The sequence below is a fragment of the Eurosta solidaginis genome, chromosome 3 (assembly GCF_040869045.1).
Source record: "Eurosta solidaginis isolate ZX-2024a chromosome 3, ASM4086904v1, whole genome shotgun sequence".
Classification (NCBI taxonomy): domain Eukaryota; kingdom Metazoa; phylum Arthropoda; class Insecta; order Diptera; family Tephritidae; genus Eurosta; species Eurosta solidaginis.
In genome coordinates this window covers 68,013,801-68,038,028 of record NC_090321.1, presented here as the reverse complement: position 1 = coordinate 68,038,028, position 24,228 = coordinate 68,013,801, and the positions used below count along the sequence as shown (strand labels likewise).

Below are 24,228 nucleotides of genomic sequence, written 5' to 3'. Positions count from 1 at the left end.
AAAAAACCGCTGTGATGGCTGAATGGTTATAGCAGCGGCGCCTAAACGTTGCCGATGAAGGAATTTAGCAGTTCCCGAAATGGATCTATACAACGAGCTTTGGCAGTTGTCTAAAATTTTTTCTTTCTTCTATTCTAATTTAAAAATTTTTTCAATTAAGAAAAAATTTATCATAACAATAATAATGATAAAAAATTATTGTTAGGCCTTGAGCTCGATTCGAACCCGCGATCTTAAAATCAGTAGGCCGATATAACAACAAAAATTGTTAATACATCCCAGAGCACGGGGAAAAAGTGTCAATAAAATATGACACTATGGCGGTATTGCCATCAAACAAGTCCAATTTTCACATCCATTCTGCAACAGGTGTCGCAGTGTTGTGAATATCAATTGGCACGAACCAGAATAGAAGTAGGATTAATGAAGACAAACAAAAAACCGCTGTGATGGCTGAATGGTTATAGCAGCGGCGCCTAAACGTTGCCGATGAAGGAATTTAGCAGTTCCCGAAATGGATCTATACAACGAGCTTTGGCAGTTGTCTAAAATTTTTTCTTTCTTCTATTCTAATTTAAAAATTTTTTCAATTAAGAAAAAATTTATCATAACAATAATAATGATAAAAAATTATTGTTAGGCCTTGAGCTCGATTCGAACCCGCGATCTTAAAATCAGTAGGCCGATATAACAACAAAAATTGTTAATACATCCCAGAGCACGGGAAAAAGTGTCAATAAAATATGACACTATGGCGGTATTGCCATCAAACAAGTCCAATTTTCACATCCATTCTGCAACAGGTGTCGCAGTGTTGTGAATATCAATTGGCACGAACCAGAATAGAAGTAGGATTAATGAAGACAAACAAAAAACCGCTGTGATGGCTGAATGGTTATAGCAGCGGCGCCTAAACGTTGCCGATGAAGGAATTTAGCAGTTCCCGAAATGGATCTATACAACGAGCTTTGGCAGTTGTCTAAAATTTTTTCTTTCTTCTATTCTAATTTAAAAATTTTTTCAATTAAGAAAAAATTTATCATAACAATAATAATGATAAAAAATTATTGTTAGGCCTTGAGCTCGATTCGAACCCGCGATCTTAAAATCAGTAGGCCGATATAACAACAAAAATTGTTTTTTTCTTTAAATTAAACCAATAACAAAAACATGTTTATTTCTGATTCACATTATTAATTTTCTATTGCGCGAATTTAAACAATTTTTTAATGCTTCCAATAACTGAGTGTATTACAATAGAGAATTGAGAGAGAGATAGAATTGAGACATGCAGTATTGTTAATAAAGTTAATGGATTCAATATGGATTTGAATCATCGAGTTTATATAAAAACTTGGAATTCCCCGAATATGTTTGCTAACAATATAATATTATCAAATAAGCTCAAACGAAAATAGCAACAATGCATTAACTCGTCTCAACTTTTATCTAACTTTGTAAATATAACTTAAGTTCAATTTATAAATTTGTTTCAATGCACTGTTCACACTAAAGTTACTGCAAATAAATTGCTGCATAGTTTTCGAGAACATTTAGACAAAACTGCTGATTTTAGTAAATATAATCTAATTAATTAATTTGTGTAAACAACAAAGTCCAAAAAATTGTCTAGTTATATCGACTAAGCGGTCGGTGGCTGTTTCGAGAATGTTGATTCAAGGGTGCCCTATCTGGGCATTTGGCTCAAAATTCTGAAATATGTTAAACCCAGTATATGGACCGCTTAAATATAAACACTATTTTTTAACCAATTTCCCTAACTCTTGCTAAGACAAGGTTTTTTTCATAAAAATTCTATGATGGGTAGCTTCCTCTCCAAATTACATACAATAACTAGTTCAAAATAAAATGCATCAAATCAATAAGTAAAAAGTTGACAATCCCATTAATTTTGGTAACCAGCTTCCATTTAGTTTTAGTGCAGTTATGAATTTCCATATTTTCAATAAGTTACAAAAAAAATATTTGGGGGATTCACTCACGTTAGCTGAAAAATTTTTAACAAAAAAAAAAAAAAATACAAAATGCAATCAACAAAACTATAGCTCAACACATATTATTTTATTCGAAGCCGTGACGCTTCACTGCTCATTTTGTTTTTTATTTTAATTTTTATAATTCCTCTAATTTATTAAGTTTTTTTTTAAACAATCGTAAAACATTTTACTTCAGTTATTTATGTTTGTTTTTTAACTTTTATACTATCAACTAAATACTATACAATATACATACATAAATAATATTTAAAAGTCTTATTTTAAGTTATATAAAAAACGAACAAAATAAATCTAAAACAAATAACAAGAAATATTTGTTTGCAAAAATTAAATAACCGCATAGCGCGAAAATAGCAGAAAGTTGTAGAGAAAAAAGCACGCGTGTGTATTTTTATTTTCAAAAAATATAAATAAATAACAAATTGAAACAAAAAATTAATAACTTTTTTCCAAACTGTAGAAGCAATCCTACACCTTTATAGGAAACGAGTAATATCACCCCATCTCAGCTGTGGCCTCAAGACCATGGCGGAATCACCAGGTGAAGTAAATAAAAAAAGACAGAAGATGTACGATATCTGAAACGGTAGTGATGTATTTTCGACGGTCAGAAGAGGGTAAAATTTTTACCCGCTTTGAAAAAATAGGAGTAGAAAAATAAATACCTTGCTACGAAAGCCATTACAGAAATTGCTTTTTTCAGCATATCAGTGCCACCTAACGCCAATGCAAAATTGAATACAAAGGACCAGTGCGAGTTAACATTACTTTTAGGATCGAATAAAAATAAAAAATTCAATTTGGCCACTTTAACTGATCTCAATTTAAACTGCAGTTGAAACTTTCATTGAAAACCCGGACATAAAAGAAACGTATTATTCATATAAAGTACATATGTACGTCGGTTAATTAGTTAAACTTTTCTGCCTTTCGCGGAACTTAAATGGGTTTCGGGTTCGATGAAAAGTTTTAGTTATTAAATTTATAAAGTCACACTTGGAAGTCATCGTGATAGCCTTAATTGTGTTTCCGTCCCTTAAAATTCATTGACATGTTCATCTGCTTTATTGATTTGTCGTTGAGAGTCGGGATTAAAATATATGCTCTTCTAATATATTGTAACGAATTTAGTGCAATTCCTCTTATTTGCAACCTTCTGCTAACGTTCGAATAACTAAACTGTTGAATAAATAACTCCACTATTCAATAATGCAAAATGGCCTTTATTAGACTACTTTCAAAATAACACTTCTATTGCTCGCCAGATAGCGTCTTAAATCGAACTGATTGTCTTGTCTCTATTGTTGCTGCCTTTTATATTGGCTGGTTTCCTCGTTGCATACTTCTAGGCTTTTCTATTCTAGAATTTACTAGTTAGTTATCAGCTACAAAATCACCAGCCACAACTACGTTTATAGCTTCTCATATGCGCGTGTATACGTGAGTAATACTTGCACAAATTATTGCCTTCTTTTGTGAGCATCTCAGATAAGATATATGCATGTGTTTGTGCGTCTCTTCTCCGATGCTCGTATGGACATATGGGTAGACATAATGATTGATTTAATGATGTGCATACAAGTCACTGCTTAGCATCGGCTTAGAGACGATAGTATCCCTTAGTGTTGCTAATATTCGTCACACTGCCCTCCACCTAAGTCTGATCGTCCCGATATGACAAATTTCCTGATCTAAACGCCGCTATCATCTCCAAATGTACCACTCTTCTACTTCGTGGTTTCCCAATGGTTTGTATGCGGTAGATGGTATCACTGATCTTCTTCACAACTTTGTATGGGCCTTCCCAACTGCATCGAAATTTGGATGGAACACCTTTCTGCCGGTGAGGTTTTTATAACAGTACCAAGTCTCCCTCCAAGAAACCTTCCGAATTATTGTTCTCATCGTACCTGCGTTTCATCTTACTACTCATTTTCCTGGATCGTTCCCTCGCACTATGTTGTTTGGCCAATGAAGAACTACTTCGCAAAGCTTGATCTTGACGGATTGACTTTGCATCATCAGTATCGTCTTGACGTTTCACAACAGTAGTACGCGCTGGCTTGAAACCACCCTTGCATTCTTTTTGGAAAATTCTTTCAGTCGTTTTAGTGCGTCACTTAGGGCTTGTCAATGCCAGTTTTTTTCTCACAGGTACCTTTGGCTTTGATTTCTTTGGCCCATTCGTTCCATCAACCTTTGTCCGATCTGCTGCCTTTGACTTTTGTGGTTATTGTCGAATCTCTTTCACTAGCACTCGATTACTGCTGAACCCTTTTTCCAAACTGAAGTTAAGTGGCACATCTTGGTTCTCATAGCGCATAATCCTTCTCCGCATATCGATCCTGATGTCATGGTCAACTAAGAAGTCCACTCCCAATATGACTTCATCAACAATCTCCGCCACAAGGAGTTTGTGTAGAACCATGACCTTCCCAATTAAGACTTGACGGTTCTGTTCCTTTCCAGGTCTTCAAGCTACAGTTTGAGAAGACCGCAGCAGTGAACAACTGGAATGCGGAAGATAAAGTTGCTGCACTGTTCGTGGCATTGAAAGGGCCTGCAGCGGAAATCTTACAGACGATTCCAGAGTACGAACGGAACAGTTATGAAGCATTGATGGCCGCTGTCGAGAGACGTTATGGAAGCGAGCATAGAAAACAGATATACCAAATTGAGTTGCAAAACCGTTACCAAAAAGCAAATGAGACATTGCAGGAGTTTGCTTCGGATGTTGAAAGATTGGCTCATCTTGCAAATGCGGACGCACTCGTAGAATACACTGAAAGGGTAAAGATTCAGAGCTTTATAAACGGCATACGGGACGTCGAAACGAAGCGAGCCATATACGCGAACCCAAAGCCGAAACGGTATTCCATGCACTAACTCAGGAAACTGCCTCACTTTTGAGTAAGCCAGCGTACAAAGCCCGTGTGGAAGTAGAAAGGCCAGACTGGGTGAACACAATATTGGAGGCGCTGAAAGGATCGCAAAAGCGGAGTGAAAGGAGTTATCAAATGCTTCAAATGTGGTAAACCCGGTCACATTGCACGTCATTGCGATCTTGATCGTAGTGATTTCAATAGCATGGGTGGTCTTAATAACAAAGCTGGAGGGGATGAGCAAGAGCGAGTAAGATGTAGAGATCGAGATCTAGCTCCAGCTATTGAATGTCCTGGGATATCTGTGTCGCAAATTGGAAGAAAATCGAGCAGTCTTACCGTCAGAGGGAATGTGGATGGCAAAGAACGTGTACTTACTTTAGATACGGGCGCATCTCATTCCTTAATTCTATCTGATTTGGTCAACAGGAGAGTAAAACCGTTACCTGGAGCAAGGTTGCGTACGGTCACGGGCGAGTATAACCAAGTCCATGGAGAAGTCTGGCCTTTCTACTTCCACACGATGGGCTTTGTACGCTGGCTTACTCAAAAGTGAGGCCGTTTCCTGAGTTAGTGCATGGGATACCGTTTCAGCTTTGGGTTCGCGTATGTGGCTCGCTTCGTTTCGACGTCACGTATGCCGTTTATAAAGCTGTGAATCTTTACCCTTTCAGTGTATTCTACGGGTGCGTCCGCATTTGCAAGATGAGTCAATCTTTCAACAGCCGAAGCAAACTCCTGCGATGTCTCATTTGCTTTTTGGTAACGGTTTTACAACTTAATTTGGTATATCTGTTTTCTATGCTCGCTTCCATAACGTCTCTCGACAGCGGCCATCAATGCTTCATAACTGTTCCGTTCGTACTCTGGAATCGTCTGTAAGATTTCCGCTGCAGGCCCTTTCAATGCCACGAACAGTGCAGCAACTTTATCTTCCGCATTCCAGTTGTTCACTGCTGCGGTCTTCTCAAACTGTAGCTTGAAGACCTGGAAAGGAACAGAACAGTCCAAAGAAGGAGTTTTTACCTTCATATTACTCGCTTAAGCAGCCGGGCGATTAAGTTGCAATTCCTGTATACGACCTCTCAAAGCATCCACCTCTGCCTCGAATTTTTCTTCAAACTGCATTATTTTTTCGTCCATGCGCGCTTCGAGTTTTGATGATATACGCGCCTCTTGTGCTTCCAGTTGTACTGTTATGCGTGTCTCTTGTTCTTTCAGTTGAGTTGCCATATATGTCTTTTGTTCTTCCAGCTGTGATGAAATGTGTGTTTCCTGTGCTTCAATCTTCGCTCTTATACGGTTCTCCTGCGATTCCAGCTGAGATGACATTTGCGACGACATTTCGGATATGCGTGCCTTCTGTGCTTCCATCTTGGATGTTACTGTCGACGTTTGTGCAGATATTGCAGCTAATATTGTGTTCAAGTCTGTGTTCGCCATTGTTTGCGGTGTTTCGTTTTTCTCCTCAATTTTTGTTGCTGTCTCGTCGCCATCAAGATGAAAGACATACTCTTCCACGTTAATTCCTTCTGCTTCCATTGCCTCTCGTAGTCTTGCCTGAAGTTCGAGTTTATTGCCGGTTGTATTCAATCCACGGCTCTCCAACTCCTTCAATTGCTGGATCTTCAATTCACTCCACTTTGCCATGTCCTTGTTGCACTCGAAATCTTCAGAATTTATTCAACAATTCCTCTTCTGACACCAATTGTAACGAATTTAGTGCAATTCCTCTTATTTGCAACCTTCTGCTAACGTTCGAATCACTAAACTGTTGAATAAATAACTCCACTATTAAATAATGCAAAATGGCCTTTATGAGACCACTTTCAAAATAACACTTCTTTGCTCGCCATATAGCGTCTTAAATCAAACTGATTGTCGTGCCTCTACTGTTGCTGCCTTTTATACTGTCTGGTTTCCTCGTTGCATACTTCTAAGCTTTTCTATTCTAGAATTTACTAGTTAGTTATCAGCTACAAAATCACCAGCCACAACTACGTTTATAGCTTCTCATATACGCGTGTATACGTGAGTAATACTTGCACAAATTATTGCCTTCTTTTGTGAGCATCTCGGATAAGATATATGCATGTGTTTGTGCGTCTCTTCTCCGCTGCTCGTAAGGACATATGGGTAGATATAATGACTGATTTAATGATGTGCATACAAGTCACTGCTTAGCATCGGCTTAGAGATGATAGTATCCCTTAGTGTTGCTAATATTCGTCACAATATAATAGCAAACTTAATCAGAAGATCCCCAAAAAATTCTTGACAGTTGAATTCATGATGTATTACTAATGTTACCAAGTTATTATTTACCAAAATATATCAGGGGATAGACTAGCCCAGTGGCATTCGGCCTAGAACCATAAGATGCTGATCCGAAACGAGCTGAATTTATATATTCTAAATTACAATCCTTAAGTGTAACATTCCTCTCATCTTCGTGTTCTGATTTTTAGGGCCAAACAGCAACAGTGAGTTACAATTTTTTGTATATTTAGAACACCACTGTTTAGGCGAAGTTTTTTTTCAAAATTAGGTATATGACAATTTTAGGGTTCTTGTACGAATGAGAAAAACATTTTTCGAAAGTCTTCAGTAGCTCTGTACAGGGGAAGATCTTTGTTTGAATATGACGCGTCATGACATCAATGCAAATAGTTTGTTTTAACAAAGACCTGTTTAAATTTTTTTGGAACAAATCAAACATATGTATATAATGATAATATCAAAAATATGGAAGTATTAGTTTAGCACGGCCTTACTTATGGAAGCCAACACCTTAGATACCATAAATGTTGATTTTCTGTAATTAAATCCAGTAAAGGTCATCGATATTCATCTAATAGTTTATGTGAAAAAAGTACTAAAAGTGGCATATTTTACTCCTGAAAAATCCAAAAAATCACACTTTGTCGGGGACATCATTGGTGAAGAATTTTCAAATAGCCGAATGACAGAACAAAGAAGAATTTAGAGCGAGACAATTGACGGCTTACTTCACCTGGTTAATCGACCATGCCCAAGACTTCGTTTACATATAACGAGATTATCTTCATTTTCGCACTTAACTCCTACGCCCCGATTCTAGTGTGGTAACAACATTCTTCACCACGGTAACGAAATCATGTGGAAACTTTTACACCCTTTTGGTATTCTACCCGCAAAAGTAGTCGGATAATTTTTTATACTAGGTTCAAACACACACCAAATTGGCAATTTATACTATTTGGGCAATTTATTACGCAATTTGCCATATAATAAATTGCCAATTTAAAAAAAATTGCGTAATAAATTGTTTCAAACTGCAAATGCAACATTGTAAAGTGTGTTTATTGAGTATATTAAAAGACAGTTACGCATGGCTGAACTATATGGTTGGCTCATCTCATCAGCTGATTTTATGTCTTTCATTTCAAAAGAAGATGGCAAAATCAAAATGAAACCAAAACATTGAACACATTTTCTTACAACACACAAAAATTTCAAAGTTTTATGTTTCATTTTATTCCATGCACCTAATACTGTTTTCACACAGAAACTTAATGATCTCATTTCACCTGCTAATGAAATCGTAAATTTTTTTAGTATGAAGGATGAGACAGACAATCATGGCGGAACGACACAAGGTGGGAGCATGGTGACATACCTACAAACAAAAAAAATTCCATGTTCTTGTAAATTCGATGGACAAATGTCAAAATCGTAGTTGATGTATCAAATCAAATAAAAAAGGTTATAATCAGCTGTTCGATGTGGCCACCTTGTATCGTTCCGCCATGCAGACAATGACATTTACTTTGACAAATGACATTTTTAAGCACTGAACACACCAAAAACTAAGAAGCGGAACGCGGCCAACAGAGTTGCTTTGTGCTGTTGACTTCATTAGGCATTCGATGAAATAATTATAGATTCGAATTTTGTAGGGAAGATTGAGTTCAATAAGCGACTTAATGTAGAAAACTGCCTTTATTATTCAATAAGCCGTCTGTGTGAAATTAGTATAATACCAACACGCACATTTTGACAGTCTCAACAAAGATATGTTCTTACTGTAGAGATGAGCCAACCAGCTATAAAATTTCTATTGTGTAAGCTAAATAGAGTTGTATGAACACCACTCAAGTTAAATCGAAATAGCCTCAATTTATTTTTCTGTTTGAACATAGTATTATTACCCACAAAAGTAGGTGGTTACATCGTAATAACCACTCAACAGCTGTTGTTTAGAAAAAGGCAAAACTGAAAAATAAAGAATTGTAAGCGCAAATAAGTAAGGATATTAGTAAAAAAAAGTGTTGCCTCTTGGTATACTTTATATATTTGTTTACATTATGTACTTTCACAGAATAAATTCCAATATAGCTATGTAAAAACGTATGCATGTATGTACATATATACACACCTACTCGTTTATTCGCTAACCTCGTACCTACGAGTGACACATTTTCGGTAAAGCCAAAGCGGAACCATACAAGGTGGCAGCATGGTGACATACCTACAAACATAAATAAAAATGCCATGTACTTTGTTTTTGTAAATTCGATGGACAAATGTCAAAATCGTACTGCGCCGGAAGTTGATGTATCAAATCAAATAAAAAAGTTTATATTCAGCTGCCGCATGCTGCCACTGTATCGTTTCGCCATGGGTAAAGCGAAGAAAACCAACTTTTAAATTTCACCACAGATATTGGTGAGTTTTTCGGTGATGACAGCGTTACCACTTTGGCCAGAATCGCGAATAAAAGAACTGGTAACGATTTTCGGTTACATAATGTTCTGGGTACTATTTTACCGGTAACGCTCAGAATCGGGTCGCTAATCGTTAATTATTTAAATATACAAATTTTCCCTTCGATAATCGGTAGTTATGAACAAATTTTAGAGACGCGAATAAAAAAAGTTCCACCTCTAGAGTGTAATCCCTAATTGGCAGCAAAATAAAAGATAAACTTTAAAATTTAGCAGAAAAAAAACTAATTCCCAGTGATGGAACATATGTAAACGCGTTGATTATCTATTGATGATTTGTTGTATATTTAGGCATATGAAAACGTTTTCTAGATATGTTAGAATCATTTCATAAACGCTCTATCTGATCTCAAAATTTATTGAATTTGTGCTGAGGAAGGGCGTTTTTGAAGCAAGTTCTGAGATAGGTCATTACTTGAAATAGTCTAAGATAAGGCATTTAAAAAAGGCGTTAATTATGAACAAATTCTACACATTTTCCAGTTTAAGTTCAGAAATTTACAATTCAAGTTCAGAATTTTATAAAGTTCAAAACTCCCAATTTAAATTCAGAAAATTTCAATTCAAGCTCAGAAAATTAGAATTTAAAATCAGAAATTCCAATTCAAATTTAAAAAATTACAATTCAAGATTAGAAAGTTCTTATTAAAAACTCAGTATTTAGTCACAAGGAGTGATCAAATTGTATTGATAAAGGAAAAATTAAAAGGAGCCCGACGCAAATTGGAAGAGAAGCTCTGCCTTAAATCTAATCGGAGGTAATCGCGCTCTTCATTTTATTTTAATTTGTTGGCTATAGTATGGTTAAGGCTAGGGCGTTATGGTATGGCACCATTGACCAATTACATTGATTTCAATAAGGTTGGTTGGATCAGTTGTTTCATACGGATATGGATACGTCAACTTTGCCAGGGCTTTAAAACTACAATTAAAGTTGATTAGAGTTTAACCCTGCTACTTCGACCGCTTAAGCTGAGATAAGCAGTAACATTGTATGTTATCGACCAAATGGGGCAAGGTTAACCTCCAGTAAACATTTACTGGAGTTTAAACTCGCACTGAAAACCTTGCCTCAGGGCGGCCTTCACCATCTCCGGTTTGGGTCTTTTACATGATATGACGTATTGTGAAAATCTGGTAGGTGGTCGATTTATTAGCCCCAAGGCGCACTTATAAGGTCCAGTCAATTATTTTTGCAGACACGTGCCCTTCCGACCATATTTTGTGAGTTGAGCACTGCAATAGCAGCTGGGGTCTACAGTGAGAAAATTAATTAGATGATCACTGCAACTACCTCGGTGTTTTCAGTTGGTGTAAGATATCCCAAAAGAAAACTGTTTCGCTTCATTGCAAGAGCTAGAATCATGTAGACTGCTAAGCGTCATTGAGGGATTCAAGGGCTTGTTAGCGCAAACCTTGTATGGGTCTACCAGCTTAGTTTCTCCAACCATATTGTCAATATCACCTATTCATCATGTTTATTAACCAGTGAGGCTCTTGTGACTCCAAGTCCCCCCTTGAAGGAGGATGCCTGGCTAGTACCCTGATGGTGCTATTCACCGGAACTATCCGAATTAACATTGGGAAAACCCTAAAATCTTCGGAGTGAATTTGCGCGAAGAGTTTAAGGGCTAACATTTTACGCGTTTTTCGGTGTATCTACCCAATGCTCACAAATCACCTAACCAGATTGAGCATTCAGGAGTTCAAAATTTACTTCGTTCTGCGCATCTACGCCATAGTTGACTCTTGAGCGAATAAAAAAAAGAGTGAGAAAAAAAAGAGCTAAAGGAAAAGAGTCAATTCATACTTCATAAATAACAGCTGATCTACTGTTTACATGCGCAATGCGCAATCTTCTTGTGTGATTTGTGCCCAATCACAAATCACAATTACAAGATTGCGCATTGCGCATGTAAACAAAAGATCAGCTGTTTTTTATGGGCAATTTTTACGTCATTTACCTTAAGCTATTGTTTTTTTCTCTCTTACTTTCATTCGCTCAAACAGTCAAGTGTGACGTCTTTGCGCAGAACGAATCAATTTTGGACTCCTGAATGCGCAATCTTCTGCTAATGATTTCTGGTGCCCAATTTTCTACTGCACCCTGTGCTTTATGCGGGAGTCATTGGTGCCGTATGTCGTATCCCTAACGTAATCAGCTGTTTATCGTTACGATGGTAAACCAAAACCCAATTGGTTGGCTACGATACGGTTATGACCTTAAGCGCCAAATACACGACACGAACATTTCCGCGAACATTCCCGTTATGTCATGTTTCTGCGACCTTTCTGTCGTGTATGGTGGTGTTTGCCAGTTCGCGCAAATGTTCGCCAAACATCAAAATATTTTAATTTTTGGCGAACATTTGCGCGAACTGTTCGTGCGTGTATGGCGAAATAGCTCATAATCGTAGTAATTTCTGAACGGAACAGACGTGCGCGGAAAAGTAAAATGGACAATAAAAAATTTCTGAGTGAATTTATTGAAATGTATAAATCTTTGCCATCATTGTGGCAAGTAAAAAGCAAAGATTATTGTAATAGCATTAAAAAGAATAATGATTATGCGACTTTAATCGAAAAATTAAAAGAAGTAGATCCTGATGCCACAAAGGAGACAGTTATAAAAAAAATAAGTAGTTTGGGGCGCAATTGCTGTCAAAAATTTTAAGTCTTCAAAGCTATTGCCACTAGCTAGAAAGCGCAAAGTTAAAGCAAGGCGGTGATGAGGGGGAATCGCTTCTCTAATTATTGTATCCCGTCTCGTTATGAGTAGCAAAATTTTTTGTAAAAGTTGGTCAAATGTTGCCTTGCTCATACGAACGTAATTTTTAAAATCATTTTGTGACGTGAATTCCAGTTCTTTAATAAGCTCACTTTGTCCAAGAACTGCTCGTTTTTTAAACCATTCTTTGCACCAAATTCTTTTTTTGCGATCTTCTCTCTTTTTTTACGCTTAATTGCCACAGCGAGCAATATTGCTGCAGCACAATTGTTGTCCGTATTCATCGCTGTCTGAAAGAGAACTAATGTTCGGCCAAAAGTTCGTATGGTGTATGGCCAAAGCTGCGAACAAGATTGCGGAATGTTCGCGGAAATGTTCGTGTCGTGTATTTGGCGCTTTAGCGGCACCAATAATCGATTGCATTGATTCTCATAAGGTTGGTCGAATCAGCTGTTATAAGGTTACCGATACGGTTACAGATAAAGCACCAATGTCTCCAGCTAAAGCAATCGATTATTGGTGCCGCTAAGGTCGTAACCGTATCGTAGCCAACCAATTGGGTTTTGGTTTACCGTCGTAACGATAAGCAGCTGATTACGTTAGGGATACGGATAAAGCGATACGACATACGGCAGCAATGACTCCGGCTTTAAAAACAGTTGCCGTCTTTCAGTGAGTTATACAGCTCCGGCTCACGCTCAATTCTCTTGGGAATGATCTGGATCATTGAGAGACTTGAGAAGCAGATGTCGTGAAATTTTCGCACACGTGAAATGTGATAGGCAGATGTCGCCGCTGTTTTTCATTTAACTCATACGGCGAAAGGCTAAGCAGCGACATTTATTTTTGAAAAAGTAGGTTTATTAAAGGCAGCGTTGCCAAACTAAAAAGAAGTAATTAACAAATTATCTGGCTCACAAATTGAACCAAAATTCTATCTGGATTTATCTCGCTCAAATCGTTGTTGTTGCATTTACATGCAAAATTATTTATCTGGCTCAGGATTTTGCCACCGGATGATAGCTAGTGATGTGTTTCTGCATATGCTTGAACTTGTGCCGTCTTTCAGTGAGTTTTACAGCTCCGGCTCACGCTCAATTCTCACGGGAATGCTCTGGATCATTTAGAGGCTTGAGAAGCAGATGCCGTGAAAGCCTAAGCAGCGACATCTATTTTTGAAAAAGAAGGTATATTAAAGGCCGCGTTGCCCACCTAAAAAGAAGTAAATAGCAAATTATCTGGCTCACAAATTGAACCAGACTTCTATCTGGATTTATCTGGCTCAAATCGTTGTTGTTGCATTTACATGCAAAATTATTTATCTGGCTCAGGATTTTGCCACCGGATGATAGCTTTGGTGGTCGACGTAATTTATCGACTGACTGCATCGATTAATAAAATCTCTCATCGCAATGGAAACAGCTGATGTTTTTTGCACGGTTCTTTTTAAGTAAACAATTCTAGAAGCTTTCATTTATTAAACCAAACTAAATATAAACAAAAAATGGTGCGCAAACTAAAATTTCACGAGCAAAAATTGTTGAAGAAAGTCGACTTCATATCATGGAAAGTTGATAACTATGGTAAAGAAGCGAAAATTTTACGAAAGTTCCACATACGCAAAGCGGCCGATTATACCAAGTAAGTACGTCTTCGTGCTAACCATGCGAAACTTTTTCATCATTTCTAATAATTAAGATACAACAAATTATCGCGAGAAGTTCGTGAACTTTACGAGAAAATTTCCAAACTGGAAAATACAGACCCATTTAAGAAGGAAGCGGGCACAATGCTGGTGGAGAAGCTGTATCATATGGGCGTTGTAAAGCATAACTTGAATTTGGAAGTTGCGAGCAAAGTTTCGGCAAGTAGTTTTTGTAAGCGTCGTCTGCCGGTGGTGATGGTGAAAAGTAAGTTAAAAAAATAAATGGCTAGGAACAGATAAGATGATACAGAACAAAATTGCAAAATATACGCTACTTCAGTGCCCTTTGTTGTTTATGTTGTTGTTGTGTTAACAGTGCTTCGCCCCATGCACGACCACTCACAAATTGTCACCAAAGTCCCATAACGGGAGTCCAAGTATACTGGCAGTTTCAACAGGAGCGGACCATAGGGCGATTGGTGTTCGAGGCGTACGTTCCACATTAAAATTGAAAAGATGGCTGGTGTCATACTCCATCGACGTGAACGTTCAGTATTGGCGACATCTGTTCCTTCCACGTCGAAAACAGAGTGGATACTGGCGAAAGAAGTGATATCGGTCGATGTGAATCGCCTTCGTTAGCTGGTTTAGCAGGAATTATCCTTGGCAAAGGACTTCAGCGACATGTTGAAAATGTGCGTTAGGTAGTTTATTCCCTCACCGCCAAGGTGCTTTAGAATTGGCATGGCTATTCCGTGTGGGGCTATGATTTGGAGGGCTTGGCATTGTTGATGGCCTCTTCATCGTCTGTGGAGGTGATGGTAATGGTTGGGACATCGTCTTTGTGTGTATATGCTCCTCTGTTTGCACGAAGTCTGGCTTTGTCTATAGAAGAATGCATTATAAATTGTCGACAAAAGGCGCTCGCGCACTTCTTCGAATCATATAAAATCGCCGAAGGCTATGGATACTTCATCCTTGTGTTTAGTTGGATTTGACGGTTAACCACAATTTACCAACACCCGCACAGAAATTCCAGTTCTTCAGATGCTCCATTTGGCACGTTGGTGTTCATTTACCAGCCGTTAGTATCCAAGTTGAGAATCCTAATATGGAGGTCTCTGGGGTCGAGATGTCTCGCCAGGTGTTTGCAGCTTCAGCCGGAAAATACGGTATGATTTCAGGTATTCTACCGGCCGGAAAAAAGCGTGCTGAAGCGATGACCTTTCGGAACGCACGCTTGCTTTGCCGGATATCAGTCGGGATGGGGAGAGCACCAAAAGATTGATTAGTGAAGGTTGTGTAGCTTTTCCAGTTCACTTTTTTTAAATTAATAAAAGTCCGATTTTCAGAGGTGATAAAATTGGTAGGTCGCTGTATTGAAAGCAGTATGAGCAGGTGGTCATATGCTAAAGTAAGCATGCGCTGCCATTCAACTCAGTGTATAATCCCTGCGCTTTCGAAGAAATGTTTCACTCTGGCAGTCAGATATGGGTCCGATTGCTGCTGGAGTACCTGGTGTCGATGACGGTTGCCATTTCTAAGGCCAGAGTATTTATGAAGGTGGCATCGGTCAAAGCATGAGCTGCATTTGACCAATATCACGTTCGTAAATATTCTTAGCTGGAATACGGAGCACACGGAGTGGGGAACTAGGAGTTGAGGACTCATTCTTTCGCTAGTGCGTGGTTCGGAAAAGGGGGGAGGGAGGGGGATAAAAGCTAGCGCTCGGCATTGCTAGATTGTAGATTGTAATGATAAGTTGTAGAGGCTGCGTTAGCTGGAGGCGCAGTTTGGAGCGAAAAACAGCGGGCAGTTGATGTGGACTGCTGGGTAACGTTGCTGCTAGAAGGTGACGGAGCTACGCTTGAGAGTGAAGCGAGGGACGTCCTTGGACGTGAACAGCAGGGAGTCACAAAGGTTTTGTAGAAATTTCGGGGCGATGAGCGCTGAGTTCTAACCTAGAACACACCGAACGATGTAACCATCTTTTACACGTGACACACTGGCAAGAGTATGACCGTGTGAGATAAATCCTTTTCCTAAATATGCAGCAGAACCACAGCCTGGGACCGGGTTTAAGTTCAATACCGTCCCAGAGCAGGAGGATATGGACCACAGCGGGTTAGGGGGTAAGAATATACCCGAGGTAGGTATGCCTGTCGTAAAAGGCCACTAAAATACCAGATTCAGGTTGTCAGCGCAATATATAGCTTCTCCAAACCCAATTGTCAACCTCACCTATCCGAGGCGAATCCTGTTTCACTAACAGACGAGGCTCTGGCGACCCCAAGCTCTCATGTAACTTGGGGGTGGGGAGGGAGGGATGGCCTGAAGGTTTAATGTGGCCACATGAATCGTTCCCGAGATGGTGGGCTAGCCCTTAATGGTTCTGTGTTACCGGAGCGTACCGGATCTGTATCCGGCAAAGGACCATCACATCGATAACACTCCCCAAAACCTTCGGGGAACAACCTTATCGCTACAACAACAACAAGGAGGATATGGAGCAGTCCAGCTGCAAGGAGCTGCTCGGAGGATGACAATTTGTGGGAGGGACGCAACAAATTAAATGGGGTTACGCTGAAATGATAGCCCTTGGTCGGGAAAAAATCCCGAGTCGATCCGGTGTATAGAACTGGCTGCCGTGGGAAGCGTATAATTTTGTATCTCTTATATCTCATTATATACTTATTTTATGCTCTAGCGCTGATTTCCAATATTTTAGGTCGCCTCTCGGAAAATTTGAAAAATGCCACTGATCTTATTGAACAGGGTCATGTACGTGTGGGCCCCGATATGATAACCGATCCAGCTTTTCTGGTTACACGAAACATGGAAGATTTCGTTACATGGGTGGATAGCTCAAAAATTAAGCAGCATGTGCTTGCCTACAATGATCAACGTGATGATTTCGCACTAGCTTAAGTGGGGATTTTTTTCTACTGATATATTATTTCTTTTACTAAGTAAAGTGCTTAAACTATTTGGAAGTCCTTTTACAAAAAGTTTTTTTTAACGTAGAGTTCAAATTGCACATCATAGAGATAGTTGTATAAAGAACAATTGTGTAAATCTAGTCTAAGATCTAACCCATGCGTTAAATGGTTAAAATATATTTGCAAAACAGACGAGTGCTATTAATCCAATTGTAGTTCTAACAAATGAGTACTCGTTCAAGCATGGGGTTAAATCGAACAACCAAACATTTGTGGTCAAGACATGCACTATTCATCGGTATGGCCCACGCCTTCCCTGCTAGGTCGATTTTGAGGGCTAAAATCTTAATGTAACTTCGTTGGCATAGTCAAATTAAGACAGCAGTTCGTTTAAGCGCAGTCAAAAGCAACTTTGAAGCGGTCAAATAACTGATGCTTATATTCTCTTGCCGTGCATCTTCTTCAGGATTTGGCATAAATGTATTGTAATGAAAAATCAGGGCGGAAGTATATTGCACCCGCACTGTTGTTGTTGTTGTTGTAGCAGTGCTTCGCCCCATCCAATAGGTGTGACCGATCACAAATTGTTATCAATATCCTCTAACGGGAGTTCAAGGAAACTTGCTGTTTCAACAGGGGTGGACCATAATGAAAGGGGTGTTAGAGGCGTTGGTTCCACATTACAATTAAAGAGATGGTTGGTGTCATGTGGGGACACATTGCAAGCGGGGCATACATTTTGTATGTCGGGGTTGATTCTGGATATTTAAGAGTTTAACCTGTTACAGTATCCAGACCGAAGTTGAGCTAGAGTGTTTCGCGTTTCCCTAGGGAGTGTGCGTTCCTCTTCTGCAAGTTTAGGATATTGTTCTTTTAGTACAGGATTCATCGGGGAATTCCTGGCATAGAGGTCCGAAGCCTGTTCGTGGAGTTCTCTGAGGAGCTGCTTGTGTTTTTTCGCTTGTTGTTGGTTGTTGTTGTTGTTGTTGTAATGCAAGGGGTGTTAGAGGCGTTGGTTCCACATTACAATTAAAGAGATGGTTGGTGGGGTCATGTGGGGACACATTGCCAGCGGGGCATACATTTTGTATGTCGGGGTTGATTCTGGATATGTAAGAGTTTAACCTGTTACAGTATCCAGAACGAAGTTGAGCCAGAGTGACTCGCGTTAGCAAGGACCCGCTTGTGTTTTTTTGCTTCATACGGCTGAGTTCTCAGGTGCCGTATTTCCTCAAAATGCTTACAGAGATGACTCCTTAAGTCCCTAGGCGGTGCTGGCTCATCAATCAGATGTCTGTTGGGATGCCCAGGTTTCTGGGTATTCAACAGGAACTGTTTGGTTAGTATCTCATTTCTCTCCCTGATGGGGAGTATTGTTGTTGTTGTTGTAACAATGTTTCGCCCCACCTAATAGCTGCGACCGATCACAAATTGTCATCAATATCATCTAACGGGAGTCCAAGGAAACTTGCTGTTTCGACAGGGGTGGATCATAATGAAAGGGGTGTTAGAGGCGTTGGTTCCACATTACAATTAAAGAGTGTTATGTATGAACGAAGATGGCAGCGCCACGATAATAAATTATTCATATATATATCTCGCAACTGTGTTGCCAGAACATTCTTTATCTTCTTGTTTATTACTTTTTTATCTTTCAATTTATATACTTTGACGCATTAACTTAAAAATGTAACAATTAACTTATTTCATTAATTAAATAAACACTCATATACAAAAGTGGTGTCAGAAGTGTATTTAAAAATGAGCCTTACAGCGGAGGATTTAAAAACAGTGTTGGATGCACTAGCAGGAGCAATCCGAGGAGCTGTGGAGGAGGCTGCACAGAATGCTGCGGCAAATACAAATGTAAATCGTTCGGTGTCACCCAAACCGCCACCGTTTAGTATTACGGAATACAAATCAGAAGATAAATCCTCTGTACAGGATTATTTCATACGTGTAGATTGGGCATTACAGTTGAGTAAGGTTCCAGAAGCGGAACAGCACAAGTTCGTACGTGAACACATGGGGGCAGAGCTTAATACAGCGCTAAAAATTCGTGTTAGCCCGAAAACACCAGACTCGCTCAACTACAGCGAAATAAAAAATATCTTGATTCGCCATTTTGATGGCTGTAGGAATAAGTATGCAGAAAGTATCAAGTTCCGGCAAAACAGACAAGAAAAGGGAGAGCCGATTTGCAAGTTCGCACTTCGGTTAAGAGAAGCGGCTATACACTGTGAGTATGGAGAATTCTTAGATAGAATGCTACTAGAGCATTGTTGTATGGCGTAGAATCACGAGTTATTTGTAATGAAGTTATTGCAAAGAAACCAAAAAATTTTGCTGAAGCATACGATATTGCGCATACAATCGAATTAACACAAAACGCCACAACAGACCTAAAGTGCACAGAAGTGATACAAACAAGCGAGCCAGCGTATAAACTGGGATACGCACCAATTAAAACAAAAAGAAATACAAATTCGAAAAACCCGAGTGGCGAAAACCCGATGCAGAGGGCAAAAGAGAAAGGGTCCAATGTTTACGGATGTGGGGGGAAGTACCCTAGAAAAGACTGCAAATTTAACAATTCCAAATGCTTTGCATGTGGAAGAGTGGGCCACATCGCCAAAGTGTGTAAGACCAAATTAGATCAGATTTCAGAGGATGAATGCGAATCAGTTCAAAAACTAAACAGTGTTAAAGCATGGAATTAGATACGGGTGCACCATGTGTAGTAATGAATTGCAAAACGTTGCGTTCGATTAAACCCAATTTTAGGTTGTTAAAGACAGATCGACGATTTACAAGCTATACGGGCCACATTGGACGGGTCGTAGTAACTGCGACAATGGGGAAAACTTCACGACGACTTAACTTGTATGTCGTTCAAGGAGATTGTGATACACTTTGCGGCCGAGAATGGATATCGCAATTCGCACGACAAATAAACTTCACTGAACTGTTTTCATCGTCTAACCGAATCAATACTATAAATTCAACAGTACCAAAACTATCAATAAACCAACAAACGCGACTGCAACATCTCATTACACGTTTTGAGTACATCTTCAGTACGACAGCTGGGAAGTTGAGTGTGCCACCTGCAAAAGTAAAGCTCAAAGCTGGAGCAACACCAGTTTTCGCGCGACCGCGTGATGTACCGATGGCGCTGAGAGAGGAGTATGCCCAGGAAATAGATCGCAAAATTCAGTCGGGTTTTTACAAGAGAGTGGAGCATTCAGAATGGGCCTCAACAAAACACGTAGTAGCGAAAAAGAATGGGGGTATTCGCATTACCGGTAATTATAAGCCCACTGTCAATTCAAAAATGATCATCGACGGACACCCGATTCCAAAAGCAGAAGATTTGTTTAATAAAATGAAAAACGCTACAATATTTTGTCACTTAGATATAACAGATGCATATACGCATTTAACAATTGACGATGAGTTTGCGCATGTATTCCCCTCACTAGGGTAGGCACCTTGCCGTTGGTGTGAGGGCTTAGCCGAACTCCATAGCGCCCGACTATGAGGCGGAGCTGGTTAGGAATGACATCTACGCCGTTTCGCCTCATACGAGGGCGACGGGATGTCGGTGACCAAGAACTGCCAACCCACTAATCCAGGGTGTTATGCGGACCGTGCCTATTGGACGATTTGCAGCCAGGGGATAAATTCGGCTGTATTCGAACGGAGCCTTCCCGATACCGGGCCACCTCGGGAAGTATTAATGGCCTTACCACAGGAGGCGAAACGGCGTAGATGTCATTCCGCTGCTGTGGCGGACGGTTCTTTCCCCGTATATAATACTGGACCGCTGAGCCCACCTTGTCGGGCAGGTGGTCGTACGACCAAGATGAACGACTCATTAACTGACTGTAATAAGGACGATGTAAAGAGGAGGACTGAGTCGCAATCCAAGGACGACAAATACGAATTAAGCGATACGTCGGACTCGGGGAGCGAGAGTAGTGCTGATTCAATGAACTCCGTGTTGGAGAAGCACACAAATGAAAACGGAGTAGAAGAGTGGAGAAGGGTACGGAGCAGAGGAAGTAAAAGAGCTCTCTCGCAGTACCGTGCAGCACTAAGAAGTGTTCAACGCTTGGGAGCAGTGGTCGACCCAACAGAAGTGGAGATCGAGCGCTTGGAATGGGCCCATGAAGCGGTAGAAGTAGGTCGAAGGCAGTTCAAAAGGTTTGCTGCGAGAAACCCTCGGTTCTGCAACCGGTACGAGGAGGAAGAAGCGTCGAATGGCAGAATGAAGAGGCAACGGTCGGCGGAAGGCAACAAGCCTGCTTTCAAGAGGCAGAAAGGATCCAGTCCTAGAGCCGCGAGGCAGGGCAGTCGCATAGACAAGACAAGTAGGCCCAAAGCTGTAAGACAGATGGGCTCCAATAGCGAGGTAGCAACTACCTCAAAAGCTGCGAGGCAGAGGGAAGTTCCAATTAAGGAAGTAGGAGATAAGCCAAAGGGAGATAACGCTAAGACTCCGGCTTTCTCGGAGGTGCCAAAGGGAGATAACACTAAGACTCCTGCTTTTCCCGAGAAGATGAGTGATGTGGCAAAGCAGTCACTGACTGTGGCGCTGGCTGATCGTAGCAGTCCTTTCGGACAAATGACTACTGAAAGGTGGAGATCTGTGGAAAGGGAGCTTATTAGCTTAATGTTAAGATGATGCGGGAACAACCAAGTAAGCCCCTTCCAACTTTTGATTCGGGGGGATGGTATAACGGTGTGAACATGATAGCGTGCGACAACATCGCGAGCTTGCAGTGGCTGGAGGAAGTGGTTCCAAACCTCCGAAGGCAAGGCACGAACGCGCGGTTTGAGGTGGTGGATAAAGCGCAAATCCCCACGGTACCAAAAGTTAAGGTATGGATACCATGCGTGATGAAGTCGGAGGATACACTGCGACTTCTGCAGAATCAGAATCCGAACATACCGACACAGGATTGGAAGGTACTTACTGTATCTCGGCCTACCGAGGATGGTCAGTTCTACATCTTCCAAATAAACAAGCAGGCGGAGGATATTTTGTACACGCAGCTTGGTAAAATTTCTTTTGGCACTGGCAAAATTTACATCCGACTCAGGAAAAGAAGTCCCGAGGATAAAAACCCTAACACGCTAGAGGTGGGCGAAGTCGAAAAGGACCTCAAAAGCCTAAGGGAAAAAAGACAGGTGGAGGTCCCCGACGTCACCACGAACATGCTAGAAGAGGATCAACCGCTAAATGGTGCTGTGACTCGCACAGAGGAACACCCTGCACAACAGTCACGAGAGGCTGAAGGGGGCCTCGAATACTCTAAAACAAAAGGGCAAGGGGAGGACGACGACGTCAAGACGAAGGGGCTGGAGGGGGACAAACAGCCCAATGGTGCTGCGAGTCCTACAGATAAACCTCCAACACAGTAAAGTGGCGTCGAGCGAACTCCTCCTAACCCTTGAGGAGGGTTCGTTTGACGTGGCGCTGATCCAGGAGCCGTGGCTCTCATCGGGAGGGAAGGTTTCTGGACTTAGCGCGCGCGGGTTTGGCGTTTACTACGCGCAAACGGAAGGACGGGTGCGAGCTGTAGTAATGGTAAGGAAACATCTGCATTCATATATGCTGCCTAATTACACCACTGAGGATCTCGTAACGGTGGCCGTTGAGCAAAAGAATAAGCAGGCATTTATCCTGGCGTCCTGCTACATGGCCCATGCTGCGGAGGTCCCACCGATGGAGTGCAAAAGGCTAGTACAGGAGGAAGGGCGCAAAGGGCGGTTGGTCATAGGCGCAGATGCAAATGCGCACCATAATGCGTGGGGAAGAGCAGATACGAACGAGAGAGGCGAATCTCTGTTTTGTTACATCCTGCAAACCAATTTGCAGATAGCCAACAGGGGAAATGTCCCTACATACATTGGTCCAACAACCAGCAATGTTCTGGATATTACATTGAGCTCCGAGCGTGATATATCAAGGTATGATTGGATGGTTCTTGATAGACCATCCTTCTCCGACCATGCGTATATCAGCTTCAACATCCCCCTAAAGAGGGCAGAGAAGGGAGGAACCTTTAGAAACCCTAGGTCAACGAACTGGACTAAATTCCAGAAACATGTAGAAACAAAACTGGGACAACCCAAAGAGGTTGCTAATGAAGAGGAACTGGAGGAGTCGAATGAATTCCTAACAAGGACGCTTATGACTGCGTATAACAAAGCTTGCCCTCTAAGAAGATTCAGAGGAAAAGCAAAGCCGCCATGGTGGAGCAATGAGCTGAGTCTTCTAAGAAGACAGGTTAAAGAAATGTTTAAGCTAGCAAAGACCGCGGAAAGCGAAGCGTGTTGGGACGAGTACAGGGATCTACTGAGGATCTACAAGCGTGAAATTACCAGGGCGAACTCATGGAAAAGTTTCTGTACGGACATAGAGTGCTCCAGCGAAACAGCACGGTTGAAAAAAGTCCTAGCAAAGGGAAACATAGTCCAGGGACTAATAAAGAAAGAGAACGGGGAATGGTCACGTAATAGTGAGGAATCCCTTGAGGTGCTTCTCGATACACATTTTCCATCGGGAGACGGTTTAGAGGAGCCAGCAGACATCACTCACACTTCGATCACGGAGTTAGTAGTGCCGGGCTTGGTGACCGATACCAAGATCGAGTGGGCAGTGACGACGTTTTCTAAGTTTAAATCGCCGGGCCCAGATGGTATATTCCCGGCCATGCTACAAGTCTCAAGTAGGGCGGTCGTGGAATGGGTTAAAATAATATTCGATGGGTGCATACGACTGAATCATGTACCGCACTCTTGGAGAACTGCTCGTGTAGCTTTTCTACCAAAGGCGGGGAAGATCGGTCACATGTATTCCAAAGACTATAGACCCATTAGCTTAACATCATTTCTGCTCAAAACCTTTGAGAGGCTGATAGATGTGTACATAAAGTCCAACGTGGATGAAAAGCTGCTCTCCACAACAGAGCATGCGTACACCAAAGGCAAGTCAGTAGACACCGCATTGCATATGGTGGTAATAAGCATAGAGAAATCCCTGGAATATAAGGAGTATGCTCTAGGAGTCTTCTTGGACATTGCCGGGGCTTTCAATAATGTTGCAAAATGGGCGATTATGGATGGTCTTAATTACATTAAAGTACATCCTGCCTTAATCAGATGGATTGGCTGCATGTTAAATTGCAGAAAGATTACATCACAATGGGGATTGTACCAGGCCACGAAATAAGTGGACAGGG

The 24,228-nt window shown here is 40.7% G+C and overlaps 1 protein-coding gene across 1 annotated transcript; it reads left to right on the top strand.

Moving 5' to 3' along the window:
• Positions 1-13,806: 13,806 nt before the first annotated feature.
• LOC137246427 (U3 small nucleolar ribonucleoprotein protein IMP3) lies at positions 13,807-17,170 on the top strand. The gene is made up of 3 exons (XM_067777528.1): positions 13,807-14,035; positions 14,093-14,304; positions 16,768-17,170. Exons 1-3 carry the CDS (start codon positions 13,899-13,901, stop codon positions 16,965-16,967), a joined length of 549 nt encoding a protein of 182 aa, XP_067633629.1. The 5' UTR covers positions 13,807-13,898; the 3' UTR covers positions 16,968-17,170.
• The last annotated feature ends 7,058 nt before the right edge of the window (positions 17,171-24,228 follow it).